The 21433-nt window shown below is 46.5% G+C and overlaps 2 protein-coding genes across 2 annotated transcripts in view; one reads left to right on the plus strand and one right to left on the minus strand.

Annotated features, from left to right (window-relative positions):
- The window catches only part of LOC143767734 (uncharacterized), a 464270-nt gene that overhangs the window by 168174 nt on the left and 274663 nt on the right, over positions 1-21433 (plus strand). The gene's annotated exons all lie outside the window — the stretch shown is intronic.
- The window catches only part of LOC143767737 (uncharacterized), a 56443-nt gene that overhangs the window by 4406 nt on the left and 30604 nt on the right, over positions 1-21433 (minus strand). Inside the window, exons 2-6 of the mRNA XM_077256244.1 lie at positions 10165-10314; positions 9856-10035; positions 9644-9767; positions 9473-9570; positions 9184-9274 (exon numbers count right to left, since the gene is read on the minus strand). Coding sequence (XP_077112359.1) covers positions 9184-9274; positions 9473-9570; positions 9644-9767; positions 9856-10035; positions 10165-10242 — 571 coding nt within the window. The 5' untranslated portion in view covers positions 10243-10314. The remainder of the gene's footprint in view (positions 1-9183; positions 9275-9472; positions 9571-9643; positions 9768-9855; positions 10036-10164; positions 10315-21433) is intronic.

The raw sequence follows: 21433 nt of genomic DNA on the forward strand, positions 1-21433 counted from the left end.
ATGAAAGTGGGAGCCATCACTCTCAAAGAAAAGGAGGAGACATTGGCGACTTGGCAAACTGTTTTTACTGTGGAGATCCCGGACATTGGAAAATGGACTGTCCTTCCTGCTCATCGACTTTCAAGTGACTGAGTCTGGGTGATTGTCATGGTGGTCACACAGATTCACAGGTACCTTTTTCTTCATTTTCAAAGATATTGTTGAAAGTGGAGCTAGCTGTTATGGACTGTGTTTTTGCTACCTCAGCTTTTGTGGACTGCGGGTCCTCCATGAATTTTATTGACTCCAAACTGGTGGCCACCTGTAAGTTAGGGACAGTTAGGCTGGAGACTCCCATTAAACTTGTGGCTATCGACTCTTCACCTATCACAAAGAATGGGGTTAATTTAATCTGAGGAGTTTATCCTCAAGGTGGGGGCCTTACACCAGGAGCGTATGTCATGATTTGTCCTGGACAATCTCCCAGCTGGACTGGTGTTAGGTTTTCCATGGTTACAACTACATAACCCGGTTATTGACTGGGGGTCCCGGGATATTGTAAAGTGGGGACCTAATTGTTCTAAATGTTGCCTTATTTCGGTGTCTGTGTCATCCGTCAGTCTCGAGGGTATTCCGGAGTACCTGAGCGACTTTGAGGATGTGATCTCGGAAAAAGAGGCTGAGGCTTTACCACCACACCACCCATTTGATTGTACTATAGACCTGGTTCCTAATGCTAAATTGCCCAAGGCCCGTTTATACAATCTGGTCCTGAGAGATCTGCCATGAAAGAATACATCTCTGAGAGTCTTCGTAAAGGGCACATTCGCCCCTCTGTATCCCCTGTGGTGGCTGGGTTCTTTTTTGTTAAAAAAAAAAAAAAAGATGGTGGTCTGCGCCCATGCCTCGATTTCCGAGAGCTAAATAAGATTACTGTGAGGAACACTTATCCTCTCCCGCTTATCCCTGATTTGTATAACCAACTGTCTGGGGCCAAGTGGTTTTCTAAATTAGACCTCTGTGGGGCATACAATCTTATCCGTATAAGTGAGGGGGATGAGTGGAAAACTGCTTTTCTCACCTCGTATAGACTGTTTGAGAATTTGGTTATGCCTTTTGGTCTGACTAATGTGCCAGCAGTTTTCCAGAATTTTATCAATCATGTCTTCTCTGACTTCATTGGGAGCTTTATGGTAGTCTATCGCAATGATATTCTGGTGTACTCAGTGGATAGGCAGGATCACATAGGTCATCTTCGTGCAGTTCTCCAGAGGCTCCAGGAGAACTGTCTTTTTGCTAAACCTGAGAAATGTTTATTTGTTGTTCAGAAATTATCCTTTCTGGGGTTTATCTTGTCTGCTGAGGGGTTAAGTATGGACCCTAGAAAGGTTCAGGCCATTGTTGATTCGGTGCAACCTAAAGATCTTAAGGGTCTCCAGTGTTTCTTATTATTCGCAAATTATTATCGAAAATTTATAAAGGGGTTTTTGCAGATTCAAACCCCTCACAGATTTAACTCAGAAAGGGTCTGATGTCAAGAATTGGCCGGCTCATGCTGTAGTGGCTTTTTTGGCATTAAAAAAATGTTTCATGTCCGCCCCTGTTTTGATTCAACCAGATTCATCGGAACCATTTATTGTAGAGGTGGACGCCTCTGAGGTGGGGGCGGTGTTGTCCCAGGGGCCTGCCACTCTAACCAACTTAAGACCCTGTGCTTTCTTCTCTAAGAAATTCTCTCCCGCAGAAAAGAATTATGATGTGGGGAATCGAGAATTGTTGGCCATTAAATTGGCTTTTGAAGAATGGAGGCATTTTTTGGAGGGGGCTGTCCATAAAATCACTGTAATTACGGACCATAAGAATCTGGCTTATATTGAGTCGGCCAAAAGACTGACTCCGAGACAGGCAAGATGGTCACTTTTTTTCCTCTCGGTTTCAGTTCTCTATCACCTTTTGGCCATGTTCTAAAAACATTAAGGCTGATGCCTTGACTCGTATGCTGGACCCGATGTCACCTCCTGAGCCTCCTTCCTCTATTATTCAGCCTGGTGTGGTGGTGGCCGGGGTTTCCTCGGAGTTGGAGCGAGAGATTTGTGAGGCCCAGTCTCTGGCTCCTCTGTCTATGCTTGTGGGTAAGCTCTTTGTGCCTGTTCAACTTCGTCTCAGGGTTCACTGAGAGTTTCATGATTCTGTTTTGAGTGGGCACCCTGGAATCGTGGCCACCTGTAGAGAGATCGCTAGGTTGTTTTGGTGGTCCTCATTGGCCTCGGATGTGATTAGATTTGTGTCCTCCTGTTCTGTATGTGTCCGTGCAAAGAACTCGCATAATCGGCCGGACGGGGAATTGGTGCCATTGCCAATTCCTGATAGACCATGGACCCATCTGTCCATGGATTTTATCACCGATCTTCCTCCTTCTAATGGAAAAACTGTAATTTGGGTGGCGGTGGACAGATTTATTAAGCAGTCGCATTTTGTGCCTTTGTCAGGCTTGCCGAATGCTGAGACGCTTGCTAAGTTGTTTGTGGAATATGTGGTGCGATTGCATGGTGCCTTTGAATGTGGTTTCAGACAGAGGGGTGCAGTTTGTGTCCAAGTTCTGGAGGGCTCTTTGTAAAAGGCTGGGTGTCTGTTTGACCTTTTCTTCTGCTTACCATCCTGAGACTAAGGGCTCATTTCCACTTGCGAGAGACAAAACAGTCCGATTAACGGACCGAAAAAACAGAGGAAAATCATGCGATTGTGATGAGAGTGTCATGCGATTTATTTTTTCGCAACATCCGTATGACATCCGTATTGCTGTCCGATTTTTACGCACCGGTGTCCTTTGAAGAGCCGGCAAATCAGTGCTGTGTACAGTAAAATCACATTTTACTGTACACCGCGCTGAATTGCCGGCTTTTCAAAGGACACCGGTGCGTAAAAATTGGACAGAACACGCATGGTGAAAGTGCTGTGCGATTTTTTTCTCGCACCCATCGACTTGCATTGGTGAGTCTCGTCCGAGAATCGCAGCAATATGCAGCATGCTGCGATTTTTTTCTCAGTCCGATTTCGGCTGAGAAAAAAAATCGCAAATGAAAAGACACCTATTGAATAACATTGGTCCAAGTGCAATCCGATTTTTTATGGTCAGACAGAGAGAACCAATCAGTCTCTTGAACAAATTTTGCAATGTCTGGTCACAGCTTGGCAGGACGATTGGTGTTCGTCTTTGCCTGTGGCTGAGTTTGCTTTTAATAATCGCATTAATCAGTCCACAGGTACCTCCCCTTTCTTCTGTAACTATGGCTTTCACCCTCATTTTGGGGAATTTCCCCGACTGGATTCGGGATGTCCTGGGGCTGATTTTGCGGATCAACGGTTGGGGGAGGTGTGGCAGGAAGTTCAGAAGAATATTGCTGGGGCTCAGGGTAAATATAAATTCTTTGCTGACAAAAAACGATCTGTAGGGCCTGTATTCCGGGTTGGGCATAAGGTATGGTTGTCTACCCGGAATATAAAGCTCAATATTCCTTCAGCTAAGTTGGGGCCTAAGTTCATTGGCCTTTACGAGATTATGGAGGTGGTCAACCCGGTGTCCTTTCGTTTACGTCTTCCTCCATCTTTCCGGATTCCCAACATGTTCCATGAAGCTCTTTTGAAACTGTTGGGTCCTTCCTCAGGGGTGTATCCTTCTACACCACCCGTGTCGGGGGAAGGCCAGAATCAATTTGAGGTAGAACGGATTGTGGACTCACGCATGATCCGTCGTTCCCTCCAGTATCTCATTCATTGGAAGAGTTACGGTTGTGAGGACCGGTCCTGGGTTCCGGTGCGGTTGCGGTCAGTCCATGCGGATCGATTGGTCCGGGCCTTTCACACGTGCTATCTTGGGAAACCTGGGGGTCCAGTGGCCCCCCTTGAGAGGAGGGTACTGTCATGATCCGGGTCGGCGTTTGCTTTGTTTCTCCTACTCCGGCTTGGTCATGGTAGGGTTAACTATTTCTGCCTCTCTTTGATTTGGGAGTGGCTATTTCTTGGTGCTCTTGCTGGCAGCTTGTGTCAGTGATAGTTTTGGGCTTGCTGGGACTGCTAACCTGTGAAACCCCAGTGTTCCTTTTGCCTCTGACCTCCCTTACCTGTACCTGACCTGTCTCCTGTACCTGACCTAGTGTGACTCTGGTGTGTATCCCTTCCGTTTGTGACTCGGCTAAAACTCTGACTTCGTCTCCTGTTTTCAGTCTTTGTTACCACACGTCTGTCTGGCTTTTTGACCTTTTGGCTTACTCTGACTCCATTCTCTGTCGCACGTCTCTGGTACCTTTACTCCTAGCTGGTTCTGACCCTCGGCTTGTATTTTGACCACGAGTTCTGTTTTCCCCTTTAAACTATACGCTTACCGACCGTTACTGACTTGGCTCGTTTTGACCACTCTGTCGCCACTTGATGGTGCAGTGCAGCGTGCACTGGGCTGCAGTGCAGCAAATGTGACCTCTTTTCCTCTCACCCACTCTCCCTCATGGAGTCTGCACATACCTGCATTGCCGCATCATGACACTTTACTCCTTGACAGCACACCTGAGACATTTGTAGAATGAAACACCTTAGGTAGGGACCACCGCTTGCAGGACCCTTCTACCAAAGGTTGGGTCAGCAGAGGATAGATCTAGCCGGTAATGTTTGAAAAAAGTTGCGGGTGAGGACCAGGTAGTGGCATTACAAATTTGATCAATTGATACATCAGCCTTTTCTGCCCAGGAGATAGCCACGGCTCTGGTGGAATGAGCATTGATGCCTTCAGGAACCGGAGTGCCACTCGCATAGTAGGATAAACTAATGGCCTCCCTGATCCATCTGGCAATGGTACTTTTAGCTACTCCGCTCCCCTAAAAGGCTACGAATAGGGTCTAGTCTTTCCTCCACTTCCTGGTCTTGGAGATGTATTATAACATGGACCTCCTTATGTGTAACGTATGGAACTTTTGTTCCCCAGGATTCCTAGGATTATTACAGAATGGTGGTAAAGTAATCTCCTGACTTTTATGGAATTTAAGGACTACATTGGGGAGGTATGCCGGATCTGGTCTTAGAACTATTCTGTCTTCGAATACTTGAGTGTAAGGAGGGCATATAGACAGGGCCTGTAAATCACCAACCCTACGGGCCAATGTTTAGGCTACCAGTAGCACTGTTTTAAGAGTAACTTTAGTGACAACTCCTGGGGTTTCTGGTTAAGGCTTTTAAGACTAAATTCAGATCCCAAGGAGGGATTTTTGGGATAATGACCGGCCTAGACCTACTACAAGATTTTATGAACTGTGAAACCCAACTATTTGATGCTAGGTTGCAGTTATATGAGGCCCCCAAGGCTGAAACTTGAACCTTAAGGGTGCTAGTTGCTATCTCAAGTTGCAACCCTGCCTGCACAAATTCTAGGATGGGTCCCACTGGAGCTACATCCCCCAACGGTTTGCCTAGGAAGTCTAGAAACTTCTTCCACGTTCTACCGTAGATTCTAGATGTTATAGGTTTTCTACTTTTCAATAGGGTGGAGACTAACCCTGGTGAGAATCCTTGGCCCTCTCAAATTCCATGCTGCCAGATCGAAGCCCTTCACCTGAGAGTAGCCCACTGGGTAAGCAGGTCCGGAACCTCTGGTAAAATCCACTGATCTGTTATTGACATCTGCCTTAGAATGGAGAACCATGGCCTCCTCGGCCAAAACAGAGCTATGAGAATTATTTTCGCTTCTTCAGATTAACTATGGTTCTCAAAAAGAAGAGGGAGCAAAATCCCCTTCCTTCCTCCTGAATCGGGACTTCTTGAAGAACATGTTTCCGAAAAAGTCCCAAGACCTCTGTCTCCAGAGCTGATTGTTCCTGCTGGGACTTTCTTCGGGGTGTCACTAAGAAATTTTGCCTGGGTGGATGGATGAATTTTTACTTTAAAGACAAAAAAAAGTAGAAGCCAGCACTGCTTAAGGTCAGGACACAATACATAAGGTGCACATGCACATACTAAATTCTATCTGTATTTCAAATATGAGACATTTAGCAAACAATTGATCAATTCTTTGAGCTACCCCACCACTTCACGGCATTCTCATAATGGGGCAGTCCTACTCAGCCTGTTTCACCCTTTAACTTTGGTGCTGGTTTGGCAGTGTGGAGGCCAGATCTGAAATGTCCGCACAGGACCTGATCGGCTTTTACTTGCGCTTGCCTTTCGCGGCACCAAGAGAGTGATTCTGAAATGCTCCAGGTACAGCTTGCATGTTATGGTAATGTTATTTAATGTGGTCTTTCCTTTTTTTTTTTTTTCCCCTCACTCTTAATACATGTAGGAGGCCGTAATGGCACAATGTAAATAAAATACGTAGAGTAGGACTGCCCCATTATGAGAATGCCGTGAAGTGGCGGGGTAGCTCAAAGAATTGATCAATTGTTTGCTAAATGTCTCATATTTGAAATACAGATAGAATTTAGTATGTGCATGTGCACCTTATGTATTGTATCCTGACCTTAAGCAGTGCTGGCTTCTCCCTTTTTTTTTTGAATTTTAACTTTAAACCGTCTTTGATTATACTTAAAACCCACGTACTGGGGGAGATGTTTACCCAGGCAGGGAGGAAGATAGAGAGAGAGCCTTCCCCCAACCTCTGATGTAATGTCATTGGGGGATTTTTTTGATGACGTAGAGGGCCCTTTGAACATGTAGCCCAACCCTCTTTTATCTTTAAAGTCCCAAATTCTCCTATCACCTGGGGGACTACCTCTATTAAATCTTCTCCTCCAAAAGAAAGTCTTTTGGGTTCTCTAGAGAAACTGGCTAAGCTTTTCTTTTTGTCCCCTGCTTGTTCTAAGATTTCTTCTAATCTAAGTTTTTGTTTGGATGGTAAATCCCCAGGACATCCTTTGAGCCACAGGGCTCTTCTTGCCGCATTGGACAAGCCCGCTGCTCTGGCTGTTAATCTTGCAGAATCTGCTGAGGAATCTGCCAAAAAAAGCTGCTGGTCCATGTACTAGGGTCAAACTTGCTAGGATGTCGTCTCTTGGTACTTTATCCCTCAGCTGATCCTCTATCTGCTGTAGCCAGATCATGATCATGAGAGCACAGGCAGTACAAGTCCCAGCTATTGCTGGTTTTAATCCCCCTGCCAATGCTTCCCAGATGTGTCTTAAGAAGCCATCTGCTTTTTTGTCAAGTGGGTCTTTTAGTACGCCAGAGTATTCTAATGGAAGAGACGATTTTTTTTAAAGATCTGGCCATGGCGTCACCAATTTTAGGGATTTTATCCCAAGTTTCAGAGTCTTTCTCCTCAAAGGGGTACCTCCTCTTTGATGAAGAAGGTAAGGTGGTCGACCTCTTAGGCTTTCTCCACTCCTTATCAATCAATGCTTTTATTTTTGCATTGACAGGGAACGTGCGTTTTCTTTTCTCCTTCAAACCCCCGAACATAACATCTTCTAATGACCTAGGCGTTTTTTCCTCCTTTAGGCCCATTGCATCCCTGACTGCTTTAATCAATCTCTCTACATCTTCTTTTGGGAAACATTGTCAACCCCCTAGGTCACTGTCCGAGGAGGATTCTGAGGACTAGGGGGAGGAGGTGGCAGAGGGAGACAGGGATCTTTCCCAAACTTCCTGTCCTAGAGAGGCCTCCGAATCCGTAGGTACCTTGCGGCATCTTTTTCTCATTTTGTTAAGTGCTATTTTTAAGGAGTCTTTTATTTCCGCCTGTATTATGGCCCTAAGGCTAGTGGCAAAACTAGGGGTTTCTTCTTGTACGGTCTTATTGATGCAGTTAGAGCAGAGATCCTTCTGCCACTGAACTGCAAATGGGTCTTGACGAAGGGCACAAACTCTGTTCTTTGTTTTACCGCTAGACTTCCTCGACCCCTAGTAACCAAGCAGAAAAATGGACCCTGTTACCATAAGAGTGACATTCACGTAGATCACTCACCACCGCTGTCAATCAAGGATACCGGTTTCGGAGGCTGGTCAGATGCACGTACAGCGTCCCTTCTGGAAGCCGAGGAGTCTTGCCGGACAGGACGACTGCCGCTCCTAGCACTCGAGCGGCTACGTTTCCTGGAATGCTGGTGGCTTGGCAAGACATCTTGCGATAGCTCCTGCTGCTGCTGTGGCTCCTGCTGCCCCAAATCCATGGTGAAGTTCTGGGCATGAGTGCATCTTCTGTGGTCATCCCCCATTTAAGAGGGAACTATACTCTCCGCCTCCTTCGGTGCCCAATGGTTGTCCCTCCCCCCATTTTAGCCAGCCGGCGTTTTCGTCATGGGCGCCGCCATCTTGGATCCGGCGCCCGTCACAGACTTGCGCGTGATGTCAGATGCGCTACCTGGGAGCGGCTGGAGCTCCTGGATACCGGCAGAGGGGAGAGGGTGGCGTTGCAGCCACGGAGGAGACCTTGACACCCGACTGTGCTGCACCAACGCCCGCTCGGACACCAAGGCCAAGAGGACCCGCGGACAGCGCATCCAGCACCCAAGGACCAGCGCACAGGCCATGCTTGTTCTTCCACGCTGGGACGGGAGTGGGTAAGTAGGAAAAAATCTTCCGCCGTGTTCAGCACGAGGGTCCCTGTCAGGACAGGAAACCCAACTGAAGCGATGGAGAGGTACCGCCATTTTATTTTCAGTAGGGTTCCTGTCCTGACTGGGTGGATCCCCTCTCTCAGGTGTGCTGTCATGGGGGAAGGGAAAAACTAGCTGCTAACACTGCCAGCATCAGGAGAAGCCTCTCTGCGCTGTTACAATGTCAAAATGGCGCTAAAACAAGATGTCCGCTATTTATATGGAGAGGGACATGTGATTTCAGCAGCTAATGACACAAGTCGTTGTGTCAGGACATTGTGGATGTTTCCTACGCCCTGATTGGCTAGTTGCAATGTGCACACAAAGCTAGGGGTAAAAAAATTACTTTTTACAAGCACGCCACGCCTCTGAGCTCTGCAAACCTCTCCCCTCATCAAACACGTGCCCCACGCTCATGAAACACCACTATTATGGTTGCAAAAGAGCTGAAAATACTTTTGTGTACGCACATATCTTCCTGCACTTTTTAACTGAACGTTTCCGATTTTTTAATATTTTATAAAATTTTGCTTGTGTTTCCGATTAAGAATCTAAAGGTGCCATATTCGTGCCGAATTTACGCCTGACGATCGTTTTCCGAAAAAATTCGCTCATCATTACTTCTCACCTGGGTAGTCATATGTAGGAATCTCCTCTTTACACCGCTCATCATCCCTCATATATTTCTCTGTAGTATTAATATGGGTCAGATCTTCACCCTGAAACAAATATTGTAAAAGTCACAGACAGATGGAGAATTCACATCTATGATCAGCTCTAATCCTGCCATCTCCACCGTTCTCATTACACAAGTATAAAACATATAATACTGGTGGATAAAACAAGACTGAGCACAAGACGTTCACAACCGTCTACACATCATAGGGGAGATCTCATGACACCTTCTCTCTATCTACCTGATGATCATGAGGAACAATGGGATCTTCTTGTTTACAGTCCTGTGGAAGGAGAGGATGGGGACATCTCTTTGGTGTTGTCCACATACTGGATAGATCTGTAGGAAATTGAAACTGAATTAATTCTTTACATACAAATAATTATAGGCTGTGTGTATTTAGTCCTATTACCTGGTGATGTGAGGGGCTGGGGAACCTCCATCATGACATCCTTGTACAGATTTTTGTGTCCTTCTAAATACTCCCACTCCTCCATGGAAAAATGGATGGTGACATCGTGACACCTTATTGGAACCTGACACATACAATAATACCATTATTTCCCAGATCAGATCCTTTCATAGTATCACTGCATAATGTAACAACATTCCTAGCAGTGTCACCTCTCCAGTCAGCAGCTCAATCATCTTGTAGGTAAGTTCTAGGATCTTCTGGTCATTGAGGTCCTCGTGAATCAGGGGGTAAGGTGGAGGGCCCATTATAAGGCTCAGAGGTCTTCCCCATCCCTCAGACACAGGGTCCTGACAGAGCTCACTAGAGGTCTTCTTCACTACTGTGTAATCCTTGTTATGGAGAGACACATGAATAAATCTCACTACAGACATTTCCAGAGTCCTCACCTCTCCAGTTCTGCCTATTTGTTATTCCCATATATAAGAATGATGTAATGTGACATCATCAGAATCTCTCACCTCTCCAGTAAGCTGGAAGAGGATCTCTAGGGTGAGGTGTAATATCTTCTCCGTCATCTTGTCTCTGTCCATATCCATTTTTGATGGGTAATTCAGAAAAATGATTTTGTATGAGAGATCTTCACTGAGAGGATCCGATATTGAAGGGACCTGAATGAGAAGATGAGCCGATGTAACATCATAAAAATCCTGAATAATAATACAATTACTGGAGATAATAAGGGAATCATAAGGAGATTTATTATTTTACACTATTTAGTGTAAAATAAAGACAGGCTGAATCAAGGGATGTGGAAACATCTGACAATCATCCTTTTGTTCCTCAAAATGATGTAGGCAGGCTGACTTGAGTTTGTAAGTGTTTCACTACGACTTAATTTAGGACTATAGGTCACATCTGAAAATGATAATAGGCAAAATGGACGTAATATGAAAACATTGTCAAGCAAAGAAGCTTAACTTTAAATCGCCTGGTATGTGTTGGTCAAATGCTAAAGTCAGTTTGCCATCTTTAACTCTACCTCCCGAACCACCTTTTTCATACATGTTGGGAACAACTCATGAGTCTAAGCATTTACTGCAAATTATTAGGAGATACAATTCATATTTCTAGATGACATCCTATGGTGAGACAGCTGGACTTGAAGCAGGATTTATGCCAACTTTTAAAGTCCAGGGACAAATCTATCACAAAATAGGTTGGATCCTAAATCAAGACCCAACATTTTTACAAATTTACTGATTGGGAGACAAACAGATGCAAACTGATCGACACTGTGAAGCTATAACTAAAGACAAAAAAACAGATTGTTTTGAATTTGCAAAGAGTTTTCCCATCAACACAGTCAGTTAGTAATCCATTGTAAAACAGCCTTAGGCTATGTGCACACGTTGCAGATTTGCCTGCGGACTTTTCTGCACTAAATCTGCAGCTCTTGGCAGAAAACGCAGATGCGTTTTTTGATGCTTTTTTTATGCGTTTGTATGCGTTTTTGAGAGCCAAATAAAGATGTATTATTGAACAAAAAAAAGATGTGTGATGTTTAGTGTTGAGCATTCCGATACCGCAAGTATCGGGTATCGGCCGATATTTGCTGTATCGGAATTCCGATACCGAGATCCGATACTTTTGTGGTATCGGGTATCGGTATCGAAACAACATTAATGTGTAAAATAAAGAATTAAAATAAAAAATATTGCTATACTCACCTCTCCGACGCAGCCTGCACCTTACCGAGGGAACCGGCAGCGTTGTTTGCTTAAAATTCGCGCTTTAACTTCCTTACGCGAAGTCCCGGCTTGTGATTGGTCGCGCGCCGCCCATGTGGCCGGGACGCAACCAATCACAGCAAGCCGTGACGTAATTTCAGGTCCTTCAGGATTTTAAAATTACGTTCCGGCGTTGTGATTGGTTGCGTCGCGGTCACATGGGCGACGCAACCAATCACAAGCCGTGACGTCACGGGAGGCTGGACACGCGCGCATTTTAAAATGCGCGCGTCTCCTGCCTCCCGTGACGTCACGGCTTGTGATTGGTTGCGTCGCCCATGTGACCGCGACGCAACCAATCACAGCAAGCCGTGACGTAATTTCAGGTCCTTCAGGATTTTAAAATTACGTTCCGGCGTTGTGATTGGTTGCGTCGCGGTCACATGGGCGACGCAACCAATCACAAGCCGTGATGTCACGGGAGGCAGGAGACGCGCGCATTTTAAAATGCGCGCTTGTCCAGCCTCCCGTGACGTCACGGCTTGTGATTGGTTGCGTCGCCCATGTGACCGCGACGCAACCAATCACAACGCCGGAACGTAATTTTAAAATCCTGAAGGACCTGAAATTACGTCACGGCTTGCTGTGATTGGTTGCGTCCCGGCCACATGGGCGGCGCGCGACCAATCACAAGCCGGGACTTCGCGTAAGGAAGTTAAAGCGCGAATTTTAAGCAAACAACGCTGCCGGTTCCCTCGGTAAGGTCCAGGCTGCGTCGGAGAGGTGAGTATAGCAATATTTTTTATTTTAATTCTTTATTTTACACATTAATATGGTTCCCAGGGCCTGAAGGAGAGTTTCCTCTCCTTCAGACCCTGGGAACCATCAGGAATACCGTCCGATACATGAGTCCCATTGACTTGTATTGGTATCGGTATCGGATTAGATCCGATACTTTGCCGGTATCGGCCGATACTTTCCGATACCGATACTTTCAAGTATCGGACGGTATCGCTCAACACTAGTGATGTTATGTCTTGTCCAACCTCCTCTTTTACATTTGTCCAACCCACACTCCATTACACACATAGATAGACAGACAGATGGAATGAGATAGATACATGTAGATAGATATATGAATAGTTAGGCTACTTTCACACATCAGGTTTTTGCCGTCAGGCATAATCTAGCGAGTTAAAAAAAAAAACGGATCCGTTTTTTTTCCGCCTGATCCATTTTTTCTCATAGAATTGTATTAGCGCTGGATTGTGCCTGATGGCCACACGTTTCATCCGTTTTTTGCCAGATCTGTCAAAAGAAACTGTTTCCGGCGGACGGAAAAAACGTACAGAGGAAAGTTTTTTCTGTCCGGCGAAAAAAACGAGCAGCGATGGATCAGGCAAAAAACTTATGAAACTGAGATGTTAAATGATGAATCCGGCCTCCGAATCCGTTTTTTCCAGGACGTCATCCTGACAGCACTATGGAGGACGTCCTCCTCCCCCTTGCTGGGACAGGAAACACACGAGAGTTCAAAAGGTCCGGTCCCACCCCCATTCCTCAGTGTTTTTCCTGTCCCTGCAAGGGACACATGAGAGAAGCTGCGCAGCTTACCGGAGCTCAGGGGGATCGTGCGGCTTGCCAGATCCTTCCCCCTGTCAAGAGGCTCAGGGCAGAAACCCTCCAGAGGGGGGTCCCTCTGCTCCAAAGACCAGCGGCCGCTCCTCCCGGTGGGGGGGCTCTCGGCTGCGGACGCGGTCCCCGAGGTCGGCAGCCTCCATGCGGCGTGGACGCCGGGCTCTGACTCTTCCGGCGGAAGTTCCGGGGACCGCGTCACTTCCGGTTTGCGCCATTCGTTGCCGGCACTTCCGGTAACGCTGGAGATACAGGGGAGGCGTGCGCTCCAGCGAGAACTCAGGAATTACAGCACTCAGGCAGACGCTGACAGCCGCAAGGAGCACCGATACTCCGGAGCTATGGAAAGCATGCCACCTGAGGATGGGGTAAGTGCGCAGAGCGCAAACTCCCCCTGCACCCTGGTAGTAGGAGCCACCCTGTTACTTCCCTATCTTATATTGTTTAAGGATAAGGGAACTCCAGCGGTCCCCCCTGGTCAAGTTAAGAAATCTGGAGAGGCTTCTGGGAAGTCCAGTAGATGTCCGGTATGCAGTGCAAAGCTCCCGGACACTCATGACAAGACCTTATGTGCAGATTGCACATCTAAGGTTATGAGAGATGAGCAGCCCTCCCTATTGTCTGAGATGAGGTCCTTAATAAGAGAAGAGGTCCAAGCTTCTCTGGCCAACATGGTGGAAAAGTCCAGCCCTATGCCCAGCCGAAAAAGGGCCAGACGGGAGCCGGATTTTAGTTCTGACGACAGGTCTGAATCTGATGATCTTGTCTCTGAGGAAGAGGGCGAGCTTCCATCTGGAAGCCAGGACCATCGAAGGAAGTACCTTTTCCAGGCGGAGGACACGAATGAGCTGGTGCAGGCGGTTCGATGCACCATGCAAGTAGAGGAGACATCTAAGCCGCAATCCAGGCAAGACCTGATGTTTGGGGGACTTATGTCACGTCGGCAGACCGTCTTCCCAGTTAGCGAACATATCAAGGCTATGGTGCTTGAAGAGTGGAAGGAGGCAGAACGTCGGCTGACTCTGTCTAAAGACTTTAAGGCGCGCCTACCCTTTGAGCCGGATGATGTAAAACTATGGGACGAGATACCCAAGGTGGATGTCCCGGTGGCGAAGGTCGCAAAAAAGACAGCTATTCCATTCGAGGACTCATCAAGCTTGCGCGATCCGATGGATAGAAAAGCGGACATATTGCTAAAGAGAGCCTGGGAGTCCTCTGCGGCTCTAATTAAGACCAACATTGCAGCTACCTCGGTAGCCCGGTCTATGCACCTTTGGATGGGTCAATTAGAGGAGCATCTCTCTAATAAGACCCCAAGGTCAGAGATCCTAAACTCTCTCCCCATAATGAAATCGGCTACTGCTTTTCTATCTGACATGACGGCTGAGTCAGTCAGATTTTCAGCCAGAAATGGATCATTGTCCAATGCGGCTAGAAGAGCGGTCTGGCTGAGGTCTTGGTCTGGCGATAACGCTTCCAAAACTAAATTGTGCTCAATCCCCTTCTCAGGCGCGAGGGTGTTTGGTCCTTCCCTCGACACTATATTAGAGTCGGCTTCGGACAAGAAAAAAGGGTTCCCAGAGGACAAGCCTAAGAGGCCTCAGTCCTTTCGGAGGGGGTTTCCCTTTAGAAGACAGTCCGACTACAGGTCCGACTTCCGAGGGGGAAGGTCCAGTAGAGGCTTTAATAGGGGTTCCCGTGGCCACGGCAGTAAGAACAGAAGTTTCTTCTTCAGCCCCTCCTCTAAGTCTAAATCACAATGACGCCACTCTTATAGGGGGAAGGCTTCGCCATTTCGCGGTAAACTGGAGCAGAGTCACGCAGAATCAATGGGTCCTTCGCACTGTGTCAGAGGGCTACAGTATAGAGTTCTACTCCCCTCCACCAGACAGGTACATCGTACCCACGGTGGTTATGCAAGACTCTCCCATGTTAAAAGACTTAATGGACATGCTTTCCTCAAAAGTCATAATACCAGTACCACCGCTAGAAGTAGGCCAAGGTCACTACTCCTCCCTGTTCTCCATAACAAAACCGTCAGGCGACTCACGTACGATCGTAAATTTGAAACCTCTGAATGCTTGGGTCAGGTACAAGAGGTTTCGCATGGAGTCCATCCGTTCTGCATTCCTTCTCATAGATCAGAACGCGATAATGTGCACTCTCGATTTGAAGAGTGCCTATTATCAGGTCCCTGTCCATCATCTATCTCAGAGGCTTCTGAGGTTTGCGGTAGTTCTGCCGTCCGGGACCTGTCACTACCAGTTCCAGTGCCTTCCGTTTGGACTTGCCTCAGCACCTCGTGTGTTTACAAAGCTGGTGTCAGAGACAGTGGCTTTCCTAAGAAACCAGGGGATTATAATAGTCCCTTATCTCGACGACTTTCTTCTGATAGCAAGAACACCAGAGATCCTATCGGATCACAGGAACCGGACCATCGCGGTAATGGAACACTTGGGTTGGATCGTCAACTGGCAGAAATCAGACCTGATTCCGGAACACAAAAAGGTCTTCCTGGGTGTCTGTCTGGATTCTGCAAACAGAATATCCCTACTGCCCGAATCCAAGCTGGAGACAATACAGATTCAGATCAGACTCCTATTAGAACGCAGAGTTTCAATAAGGATGGCCATGAGAGTGCTAGGCCTAATGACGGCATGCATACCATGCGTAAGATGGGCACAGTTCCATTCAAGACCACTACAGAGCTTAATCCTCTACAAGTGGGACCGTCGTCAATCTTCTCTGGACAGTATTTTATATCTACCAGATCCAGTACGAAGATCTCTCCTTTGGTGGACAGACCCAAAGAATCTAAGAATCGGGGTACTATGGACTACCGATCCCTACGTAGTGGTTACTACAGACGCCAGCGCCTGGGGCTGGGGAGCTCACTTAGAAGGAAGGATCCTCCAGGGACGATGGCCTCCAGACGTAGCCGGCAACTCATCCAACTTCAGAGAGCTGTATGCTGTCTGGGAAGCCCTGAGAAGAAATCATCGCACTCTGGAGAATCGTCATGTCAGGTTATTGTCCGACAATGTGACAACTGTTTCCTTCCTAAAACACCAAGGAGGCCCAAGGCACCATCTTCTCCAGGAGCTGGCGGGGAGAATATTTCGCTGGGCAGAAAGGTCGGTCCTTTCCATCTCTGCAGTCCATCTAGAAGGCTCTCAGAATGTCGTAGCAGACTACTTGAGCAGAAGAACAGTGTTTGCAACAGAGTGGGAGCTCAACCAGGACATCTTCCAGGAGCTGTGCCGGAGTTGGGGCACTCCCAGTATAGACCTCTTCGCAAACAGGAGAAACTCGAAGGTCTCAAGGTTCTTCTCGCTGAACCCTCAGGATCTGCCAGAAGGGATAGATGGTCTAAGTCAAAGTTGGACGGAGCCCCTCTCATATGCATTCCCTCCTCTAGCATTAATCCCGGCTGTTCTCAGGAAGATCAAGGAAGAACAGGCTCGAGTAATTTTGGTAGTTCCATACTGGCCAAGAAGGAGTTGGTTCTCCCTTCTGGTAGACCTGGCGATAGAGAGTCCAGTGGAGCTCCCTCACAGACCAGATGTAATCCACCAGGGCCCAGTGTTCCATCCGGACCCAGAGAAGCTACATCTCTCAGCCTGGATCCTGAAAGGAACATCCTGAAGGCAAGAGGCCTGTCTGACCAAGTCATAACCACTATCAAGGCTAGCAGGAAGCCGGTCACGTCAACAATCTACTTGAAGATCTGGAGGCGTTTCTGTCTGGAGGGTGGCAGGTCTGAGGTTGCGGCAGGCACTCCCGACTTACCCAGAATTCTGGACTTTCTGCAGGCTGGGTTCGATAAAGGGCTCAGGCCGAGCACCTTGAAGGTGCAGATCTCGGCACTTAGCTCCTTCCTAGACTATCCTCTGGCAACTCACCCTTGGATAGTTAGATTTATCAGAGCCACCCAAAGATTGCGCCCCACCATTAGACAGTTATCTCCTCCCTGGGACCTTAACCTTGTCCTGAGATTCCTCTGCAAAAATAATTACGCATCGGCAGATAACATGTCCATTTCGGCCCTGACACGTAAAACGGCATTCCTAGTGGCGATCACCACGGCTAAGAGGGTGGGGGAAATCCAAGCCCTGTGTACAAGGGACCCGTACCTCCAGATTAGAGACGATAGCGTGATCCTTAAACTAGATCCCTCGTCAATTCCAAAAGTGGGAACTCTAAAAAATAGAAACCAGGAGATAGTGTTACCATCCTTTTGCTGTAACCCTTCTAATTCTAAAGAGGAAGCTCTGCATTCCCTTGATGTCAGACAGGCGGTCATCGACTACCTGTCAGCCACCAACTCATGGCGTATTGACCCAAATCTGTTTATTTTGTTTGGGGGAAAAAGTAAGGGAAAAAAGGCCTCTAAAGCCTCCATTGCTCGATGGATCACATCTGTGATCTCCGAGGCCTATCAGTCGGAGGGCATCCCTCCTCCAAAGGGTCTTCATGCACACTCTACTAGAGGGATGGCTACTTCTTGGGCTGAGAGGGCAGGCGCCTCTCTAGAGCAGATTTGCAAGGCCGCTACATGGGCTAGTGCGAATACCTTTTGCAAACATTATAAACTCGATGTTCTGTCCGGTCAGCATACTGCATTCGGGAGAAAAGTTCTCCAAGCGGTAATCCCACCCTGAGGAGGTGCTTTGGTACTCTCCATAGTGCTGTCAGGATGACGTCCTGGAAAATAGGTATTAAGCTTACCGTTAATTATGTTTCCAGGAGTCCATCCTGACAGCACGGGTAATTCCCTCCCTGTTAATATAACTATGCTTTTGTAATATGAACCTGACATGTCTGTAGTATGTTCCTAACATATGATGTAATATGTTCCTAATATATGGTGTTATGTTCTTTACCATTAAATATTATTTTTTGCATCTCCCTTGAGGCGGTTCTTGTTACAACACTGAGGAATGGGGGTGGGACCGGACCTTTTGAACTCTTGTGTGTTTCCTGTCCCAGCAAGGGGGAGGAGGATGTCCTCCATAGTGCTGTCAGGATGGACTCCTGGAAACATAATTAACGGTAAGCTTAATACCTATTTTTATGCATTTTTTCCATTGAAATCATGCACATTTTCCATTCTCTCTCTCGCTCTCTCTCTAAAAAAACAAACGGATCAGATGCATCAGTTTTTCACTATTTGCAACGGATCCGTTTTTTAAAAAATTCACCCGATCTTGCCTGACGGAAACAAACTGATGTGTGAAAGTAGCCTAGCTATCCATATATCTATCTACATTTATCCATCAGGCAGGATCCGGCGAATTTTTGAAAAAACGGATCCGTTGCAAATAGTGAAAAACTGATGCAACTGATCCGTTTTTTTGAGAGAGAACACGGAAAATGTGCATGATTTCAATGGAAAAATGCATGAAAAACCGGATTCGGAGGCCGGATTCATCATTTCACATCTCAGTTTCATACGTTTTTCGCCGGTCAGAAAAAAACATTTTTTTTGTATGTTTTCTCCGTCAGCTGGAAACAACTGTTCTGACAGATCTGGCAAAAAACGGATGAAATGTGTGGCCCTCAGGCGCAATCCGGCTCTAATATAACTCTCAGAAAAAAACGGATCCGGCGGAAAAAAAATCACGGATCCGTTTTTTCACAACTCGCCAGATTGTGCCTGACGGCAAAAACCTGATGCGTGAAAGTAGTCAGATAGATATATCTATGTATCTATAGATATATCTATCTATCTATAAATATATCTATAGATAGATATAGCCATAGTTATATCTATAGATATATCCACAGTTATATCTAAACATATATCTATACATATATCCATAGTTATCCATGTATATATAGATTTATCTATGGATATATCTATAGATATATCCATAGATATATAATAGCGAGGCATATGTTTCTTACTGAACGTTTAATTTAAAAAAAAAACGGAAAAAAATGGCGTGGGCTCCCTCGCAATTTTCTGCGCCAGAGGGGGAAAGCCGATGGCCGAGGGCCAATATTTGTAGCCTGGGAAGAGGGTAATACCCATGGCCCCCTCCCAGGCTATGAATATCAGCCCGCAGCAGTCTGCGTAGCCTTTACTGGCTATTAAAATAGGGGGAACCAAAAAAAATATGACATGGGGTCCCCCTATATTTTATAACCAGATATTCATAGACTAGAGAGGGGCAATGGATATTGCCCCCCCCCCCCCCCGGCTACAAATACCAGCCCCCAGTCACTCCAGAAATGGTGCATCTGTGAGAGGCGCCAATTCCGGCACTTAGCCCCTCTCTTCCCACTCCCGAGTAGCGGTGGGATATGGGGTAGTAAGGGGTTAATGTCACCTTGCTATTTTACGGTGACATTAAGCCGGGTTAATAATGGAGAGGCGTGAATCCTAGAGTAGTGAAAGAGTTAAAAAAAATTAAAGACAGCCAGAAAAAAGTATTTTATTATTCTTAATTTAACTATATTTACCATACTTGATCGCCTGTAAAAAGTTAAAAATAATAAACCGAATACTCCCTGTCCGATTCAGTCCAATTAATAACGAGTGTCCCACGATGATCTCCCCTATGGAACAGTGACATCGGGTGATGTCACTGCTCTATAGGGCCTTCAGTGACACACTGACAGGAGACAATGGCTCCTGCAGTGTATCACTGAGGTTACCTTAGTTCAGAGTCTCACTTTATGGCATTGCTGCGTGGGAACTTTCTCACACAGCAGTGCCACAAGTGAGACTAGGGACTATTTCTCACAGGGGCGGAGGAATACAGTGCGGAAGGATACCTTCCGTCATTGTATTCCTGGAGCCCCTGGAGAGCGGTCGCATCAGCTGATGCTGATGCTCTCCACGGGAGATTGCCGTGGGACACTCGTTTTAATTGGATTTCTGCGGATCAGGGAGTATATGGGTTGTTTATTATTTTAATATTTTTTACAGGTGACACTGGCTTCGAGGATCAAAGTGACAAGTGATGGTGAGTATGTACTCTATGTTTTATGTACGGTGTGTCTAGATGTTGCATGCATGTTGCATGTTGCATGCATGTTGCATGCATGTTGCATGTTGCATGCATGTTGCATGTTTGTGTTTTTTTTAATACATTCAACACATTAGCTGGATGATGGGACTACTACTGTCCCATCATTGGCTAATGTGTCAATCACTGTCACTGTAGCAGGCATATCCCAATGAGACTTGTAGTCCCATTGGACGATGCCTGCACACACATATGCACACACACACACACACAGTGCCACACACCCTGACAGGCCACAGACCCCCCCGGACAGGCCGCAGACCCCCCAGACAGGCCGCAGACCCCCCAGACAGGCCGCAGACCCCCCGGACAGGCCGCAGACCCCCCGGACAGCCCGCAGACCCGGCACGAAGAGGTCGCAGACACCCGGACAGCCCGCAGACCACCCGGACAGCCAGCAGACCCGTTACGGAGAGCTTGCAGACCCTGCCCGCACACAGTCACCACCCACACTCTTCCCCCCCTCCCGAACTGCAGCGTTTCCTCCTCAGCTAAACTGCAGATCTTTTTTACATTTGCGGTTTTGCTGCGGAAGTGCCTGACTCAATGCAAGTGAATGGGTGCAGAAACGCTGCAGCTCCGCACAAAGAATTGACATGCTGCGGAAAAAACAACGTTGCATTTCCGCGTGTTTTTTTCCGCAGCATGTGCACAGCAGATTTGGTTTATAAAAAAATTCTTGCCCAGGTTGAAGCGAAATGGATTGTGTTACTAGATATCCTGACCCCTAGGGGTCTAAATGAGTCATTATCATTTGCATCTTTTCTATGATTTATTGTGATAATAAATCTTTAATATGCCTCCGCTCTCCTGGGACATCTGAGATCTATCCATTCTTTCCATATTCCCCCATGCATGGTGTTAGTTAGTTAGTTTATTCTGTGTATTTTAATTGTTTTTATCTTTTTTTCTATAATTTCTGCAGCGGGACTGATTCTGTGATCTTTCACGGACATTGGAACTACAGACGTATCGTTCATCTAATCATCTTAACAATTGGCTGACGGTGCTATCGACATCTAGATATCTGAACATGTGATTTATGCACTGTGTCATTATGATATTTTATTATCCACTTATGGCATATACAGTGGCATGTAAAAGTTTGGGCACCCATGGTCAAAATTACTGTTATTATGAACAGTTAAGCAAGTTGAAGATTAAATGGTCTCTAAAAGGCCTACAGGTAAAGATGACACATTTCCTTTGTATTTTAGGCAAAAAAATAAAATATATTTTAATTTTTAACATTTTAAAAATTACAAAAAGGAAAATGGGCCTATGCAAAGGTTTGGGCACCCTTGGATATTTCTGTGCTAAAATAACTTTGACCAAGGTTTCAGACCTTAATTAGCCTTTTAGAGTTATGGCTTGTTTACGATCATCGTTAG

This window comes from Ranitomeya variabilis, chromosome 4 (assembly GCF_051348905.1).
Source record: "Ranitomeya variabilis isolate aRanVar5 chromosome 4, aRanVar5.hap1, whole genome shotgun sequence".
Classification (NCBI taxonomy): Eukaryota; Metazoa; Chordata; class Amphibia; order Anura; family Dendrobatidae; genus Ranitomeya; species Ranitomeya variabilis.